General features: G+C 41.1%; 2 protein-coding genes across 3 annotated transcripts in view; one reads left to right on the top strand and one right to left on the bottom strand.

Annotated features, from left to right (window-relative positions):
* Nucleotides 1-2,596, bottom strand: part of snupn (snurportin 1) — a 12,446-nt gene extending 9,850 nt beyond the window's left edge. The window contains exons 1-2 of the mRNA XM_005731418.2: nt 2,491-2,596; nt 827-991 (exon numbers count right to left, since the gene is read on the bottom strand). Coding sequence (XP_005731475.1) covers nt 827-984 — 158 coding nt within the window. The 5' untranslated portion in view covers nt 985-991; nt 2,491-2,596. The remainder of the gene's footprint in view (nt 1-826; nt 992-2,490) is intronic.
* A 776-nt stretch (nt 2,597-3,372) lies between these two features.
* The window catches only part of snx33 (sorting nexin 33), a 26,621-nt gene continuing 23,360 nt past the window's right edge, over nt 3,373-6,633 (top strand). For both annotated transcript variants that reach the window (XM_005731416.1, XM_005731417.1), the window contains exon 1: nt 3,373-5,692. In XM_005731416.1, coding sequence (XP_005731473.1) covers nt 4,273-5,692 — 1,420 coding nt within the window. In that variant the 5' untranslated portion in view covers nt 3,373-4,272. The remainder of the gene's footprint in view (nt 5,693-6,633) is intronic.

The following is a 6,633-nucleotide window of genomic DNA, read 5'->3' as shown; positions in this document are numbered from 1 at the left end:
CCCCAGTGTATTCCATTTATTTCAACAAAGTAACTGTATTCTGAATACCACCTTTTTAAACGGTAACTGTAACGGAATACAGTTACTCATATTTTGTATTCTAAATACGTAACGGCGGTACATGTATTCCGTTACTCCCCAACACTGCATATAGTGTTTTACACCTGTTTAAGCTTATCTCCACTGGTTGCCAGTGAGGATTTGAATGGAGTTCAAGAAAAGCCGTTCATGGTTTGGTTCTTTCCTACATCTCTGACCTCTTACAACCCTATTCAGCTTCCAGATCCCTCTGGTGAGCTGATCAGATGCTTCGAAGTGTCCCACACTTCACATTTACCAAAACAAGCTTTATAAATAAATCTGAGTTGAGTTGGGGGATATTTGTTGACACGCTCCTTCCCCCTTAGTGCCAACTGATGCATGTAAAATGCCACAGCTTGTCTGAGTGTTCTTGATGAATATGTTCATCCCTTTATGGCCACAGTTTACTCATTTTCTGATGACACGGTGCAAGGTAACACATCATGTCATAAAGAATCATCTCAAACTGGTTTCTTGAGCATGACGAGTTCACTGTACTCAAATGACCTTCACAGTGGTGAAGAGGATTTGTCTCCTGGAGAAAGCCGACACATCTGGAGCGACTGTGTGACAAAATCATGTTAGTGTAGAGCAAAATCTCCAAGGACTGTTTGCAGTACCGTGTTGAATCTGTGCCATGAGGAATTAAAGCAGTTCGGAATATCAAAGAGGGTCCAGGAAATATGTACCTAATAAACTGTCAGGTAAGACTATGTAGATGTTAAATAATGAGCTGGATGATTACCTTTTTTGCCAATCAAGAAAACGCTGCCGTCGCTCACTCTGCTCCAGCACACTGTACTTGCTTTTGTACTGGGCCAGCCGAGGGTGGGGGCAGGCTGTACTGTTGGGCTCCTTGGACACAGCAAAGCTGGCCGAGAGGGCTTGGGTCAGGTCATCCATGAGGGCACTGAAAATCAACACCCCAGTACTTATTTTATATTACAAGGAAGAGTGGTTAATAGGTCTGAGAAGTAAGACTACAGGCAACCCAGTGGCTTATCTGTTTTTGTGTGCTAGAGCTCTTGTACAGGTTAGCTTGAAAGATTACCAATATGTACTTCAACGTAGTCATTATATTCTAATGCTCAGTGTTTGTTGAGATGCACCAGTGTTTATGTGCTTTTAATTTACTGCAGATATCTTCTGACAGTTTGGTTGCGCATTTAAATTTAAGCCGTATTGAATGATTCAGGCCTATCAGCATGTGTTCAAAGATAGTGTGATAAAGAGCGGAAAGAGTTTCGATGTCTCGATTTCCCTTGAAATAGGGACACATCTACCTATCTCTGAATGTTCATTTAAATTACAATGTTGGATTGTAGCAACTTATTAAAACTATATGAAATAATATGACTAGTGTCCCACTTTCGATTTATGGTCACGGTTGTTTTGCATTTGGCACATTATTTGGCCTCAACATAAAAGTAAAGTTAAAGTAAATTAAAACATTTTTCTACAGCACCTTTCGAGGCAAATATCAAAAAGTGCTTCATAACAAAATGCCAAAAATATAACAACATAAAGTTACCCATAAGCAAGTTTGTAAAGACGAATTTGTAGCTGCTTTTTAAAAATATCACCAGACCACAGATCTCAGTCCAACTCCCCACCACACAGTGGCAGATTTAGTTGACTTCACACATAACACAATATTTTTAACGTATTTATAATTAAAGTTTGAGGATTTCGTTTCTAAATTAAACTCTTATTTTTCCAAAGCCCATGGGTAATCGTTTTACATATTCATGATCTTAATAATGACGTGACTACTTATGAATACTTCTTCATAATCTGTACATCCTTAATAATTCATCAGCTAATTTCTACAAATTAAGTATGTCATGGCCGATTATTTGACCTTCATAAACCAGCGTTAGTAGCAATGTTAACATCTAGTCCAATTTGCCCCCCACGATCACCGAGAGCTTAGGATCATCCTGTATGTACTCTAAATCAAATATAGTCTATAGAAAGTGCGGGTACAAGTGACTTTGCTTGTACAACATTTACACACTTAACTAGGACAAACATGTGCTGATTGACGGGATTTTTTTTAAAATTTAAGATTAATATTGCACAGGTAATACCAATATAATCAAGCACCAAACGCCCTGGTCTAGTGGGGCATCTGTCTAGATTGTACTTCGCGGAAAAAGGCCAGAAAAGCCTCCTATTACGGACTACTACAACTGGCCAGTCACATAGCTTAGCTGCTAGCATTGCATCGCGCTAAACCTGCTAGCACGCTCTGGTTGCTAACTATGCAACCAGTTAGGAACTTTGACCCTAGCGCGTTTTGCAACAAAAACGTGCTTTCGTACAAACTATACACAAATACTGGACTCAAACGCAATGCAGTAAACTTTATGAGATGTTAGTTTTCACAAAGCTAGCGTAAACAGATACCTTGGACATTCAGGGAGGGTGCTGCCGAAACGTCACGCTGTCATCATTTTTGCCGGGTGGCGTTTTTCAGTTGGCCGACAAAAAAGCTCAACCTAACCCGGAGTTTGTTTTTTCACACGATAGAAATGATATCGGTCACTTATGTGGAACTATTACAAAAAACAAAACACTCTCAAAGTTATCCTAGCAAATTTGACGGTGCTAAACGTGTTAAATAAATAAAGTAGGGTAAAAACAACAACGTTTAAATGTAGAGGAGTTAAAAAGTATAAAGGAGGCCACATAAACATGTACTGTATATAAATTCAGTTTAAACGCAGCACTTAAATGAGACTATTACGGCTACATTGTTGCTCGGTTGGATAGTCTAACACCTTATGTCTAAGAATTTATTGAAGCTTTGAAATATATATCATATCAACGTTATTGTGGTAGCCAATAGGAAGTAAGTTTCCTAAATTATAAAGACTATATTTAATAGTAGTAAGCATCACTGCAATAACAATAATACACTAAATCGTAATTATCGCCAACATTAAGCTTAACTATAGTGTAAAGTATAATTTATTATTCTTTTTTATACTTTTTAAAATTTAAGTTGACTTTCTGAGTTAATAGTTTTTCTTTCATTATTTTCAGAAACCTGGTATTTATTTTCATTATTCAAGACAAAATATACAAGAATAAACAAAACAAACAAACTAAACTCGAAAATACAAAACTATAATATGCCTGGTAACCCACGACATAAATTGTGCTTGGATGTTGTAATCTTCACTGTATGTAATGCTCCTTCCCTCCTGGAGGGGGCGGCATCGAGCCTGTTCCGCCTCTTCCAAACAATATAAAGGAGCTGATGAAAAAAAAAAAGGCGAAGTTGCCTTCAATTGTCTGACCGCACGTCATGGAAAGAGTTACTTTGTTGCCGCTCGCAAAGGAATAAACTCCAAGAAATAGCAGCGGCTCGTGGCGTGTGCTGATACTTAGTGGGCGCGGATTGTTTTTGGCCGTTTTCTGCTTTTGCTGAAAAAGGATCGACTGAAGATGCGCAGGAACCTGTTTACAAAGGAACACGCAGCAAGTTTCAGTGTGAGGGAATGCGGCGTTTAAAAATGCACAGGGATACCATTACTCATCCATCTGTTTTTCCTTCACACCGGGCCACTTTATCCTGGAAGTAGTCCCATCACGGATGGTTTTAAAGCTCGGTAATGAGACACAATTGTACAATAAGTTAACAGCGAGGCTGAAGCCCACTTTGAGAGGATTTTAAAACGACCGTCGGCGCTTTTGGAGGAGCTCTTCGGTGAAAACACTTTTGGTTTTGAACCTGTTGTGTTTGTGATGAGAAAGGAGACACGGGGTCCTTCTGTATTGAGAGGCCTATTGTGTTACAGATCTTTTGTAGGTTAAAGTTCTTGTTAGACCTGCTAGTATAATGCAATAATAGATCAACAGCCTCAATGGGCTGAGTATACTAATTGTTACCCTAGGCCTGTTTCAGACTTTTTATTTTTGGCAGATAGAAGTAATAGTTTTATGTAACTTTTGACAAGCTCTGTGTTTATCTAGTGTCAGATCATTAAATTTACATAGGTCATATTGTGCTGTGGCACACACGATCGAACAGCTGCGATGCCATTTGATATGAGTTTAAATATTACAGTGAGCTAGTGTCAAATGTTTCCAATGTGGCATGCACCGAGACAGCAGCATCGATATAATCTAAGCACTATGTGCATGTAGAATTCTCTGGTTTCGCAGCCACGGGAGTAATCAAAGATGTCAGTGAAAGCCAAAGCCCTCTATACTTTTTTAAGCGAAAACAATGGGGAGATTAGCATCCAGGAGAATGAGGAACTGATTATCTTTGACGAGAAGTCAGTGGACGGCTGGTTTCAGGGGGAGAACAGCCGAGGAGAGAGGGGTATCTTCCCTGTATCTTATGTGGAAATTATACGCAGTCGCTCCAACTCTAATGTTACCGACTGCTCCATAAGCCCAGCGGGCTCTTTAGGAAAGGACTTCTCCACTCCAAACACCTCGCTCCATTATCCACAGAATGATTATGATGATGACGATTATGACGACTGGGATGACTGGGATGACAGGTCCACTGTTGTGGATGATGCTGATCACACCAGGAATCCTGGAGCCAATGGACATGCCCCTGAGAACCCGATGACCAACAATCCCAATGTGCACTATCGACCCAAGCCGGCATCCAGACAAGATAGCATCACCAGTTCTAGGAAGGGCAGTATGGTGGGCAGGAACTTGAACAGATTTTCCAGCTTTGTCCGCTCAGGGGTAGAGGCATTTGTGTTGGGTGATGTCCCAATGATGGCAAAGATAGCTGAGACTTACTCCATTGACATGGGTCCCCTAGGGCCCCGGTGGAAGGAGAATCCAAAGCCTTTCTCCTGCTCCATTGAGGATCCCACCAAACAGACAAAGTTCAAGGGCATCAAGACCTACATTTCGTACCGGGTGACACCAAGTCATACAGGGCGTCCCGTCTACAGACGTTACAAACACTTTGACTGGCTGTACAACCGCCTGCTTCACAAGTTCACTGTGATCTCTGTGCCTCACCTGCCCGAGAAGCAGGCCACGGGGCGATTCGAGGAAGACTTCATTGAGAAGCGCAAGAGGCGACTGATACTGTGGATGAACCACATGACCAGTCACCCAGTCCTTTCCCAATATGAAGGCTTTGAGCACTTTCTCATGTGTGCTGATGACAAGCAGTGGAAATTGGGCAAGAGAAGGGCGGAGAAGGACGAGATGGTGGGCGCGCATTTCATGCTAACCCTTCAAATCCCCAAAGAGCACCAGGACCTTCAGGACGTCGAGGAACGAGTCGACAACTTCAAGGCCTTTGCCAGGAAGATGGACGACAGCGTTATGCAGCTGACACACGTCGCCTCGGAGCTGGTGCGCAAACACCTGGGTGGATTCAGGAAAGAGTTCCAGCGTCTTGGAAATGCCTTCCAGTCTATCAGCCACGCATTCACGTTGGACCCTCCCTATAGGTCAGATGGACTCAACAATGCCATTTCCCATACTGGCCGCACCTATGAGAACATTGGAGAGTTGTTTGCAGAGCAACCTAAGTATGACCTCTTCCACATGCTGGATAAGTTGTCGCTCTATCAAGGCCTGCTCGCCAACTTCCCCGACATCATTCATCTACAGAAAGGTGAGCCTGAGAAATTTAAATGTGTCAGAGAATTTTCTGATGAATCTGTGCACGAAAAAAAAGCAAAACAAATGCCACAGGAGTCAGAAATCGTAACGATAATTGCATCCATATGCTGGATGCAATTATTAATACGGTTGTTCAAACAAACAAAGCCACACACTGGGCCACATAATCAGCTTTTCTGACATGTCATTTACAATTTGAATTCATCAGAAAGCTGTGCTGAAGGGTAAAGGATTAATTGGTTCAAGATGTCATTTTGTTAACCTAAATTTTGTGACTTATCCATCAGTAATCAGAGAGCCAGCATCAGCTGCAACAAGAAAGCGTTTCATTTTGCTAACTGTTAGGAATAATAAACAAAGTGTCTGCTAATAGGAACATGGTGAGCTGATAGCTCACAATCATGTTTTGTTGCTCAAGCCGTGCAGTTTATTTTGTTATGGATGGCAGACGAGGGCAGGCCTTCCATAACTCCCCTCCCCTCATGACAAACACAGACACATAGATACACAATACCTGAGCCCAAGATTAAATCATAGTGTTAGCCTGTTATATTTTTCACTTTTTTGACGGATGCAGTAATAAAAATCGTTTTAGTAATTTTATGTGGAAAAATGCCAGATATTCTTCAGTTTGAGTTTCTTAATTGAGATGATTTACTGCTTTTTTTTTTCATCAGTGAAAAAATAAAAACAACAGATTAGTGTAATACTTTAATGGTACAAAAGTCAGCCATGTTTACTTGGTTGTCATTGACAAGAAGTGGTCTTTGTAGTCAGTGTAGTCACTATAAGAGGCATGTTTATGGTAGGTTGTCAAGCTAGTATTACAGTATTTTGGTTCGTTCTCCAGGTTTTAACTAACAAATTAGTGCTGACACACACACACACACACACACACACACACACACACACACACACACACACACACACACA

This window comes from Pundamilia nyererei, unplaced genomic scaffold, assembly GCF_000239375.1.
Source record: "Pundamilia nyererei isolate P.nyererei 1_Seehausen unplaced genomic scaffold, PunNye1.0 scaffold00043, whole genome shotgun sequence".
NCBI classification, from domain to species: domain Eukaryota; kingdom Metazoa; phylum Chordata; class Actinopteri; order Cichliformes; family Cichlidae; genus Pundamilia; species Pundamilia nyererei.
This window is presented reverse-complemented; position numbering and strand designations above follow the sequence as displayed.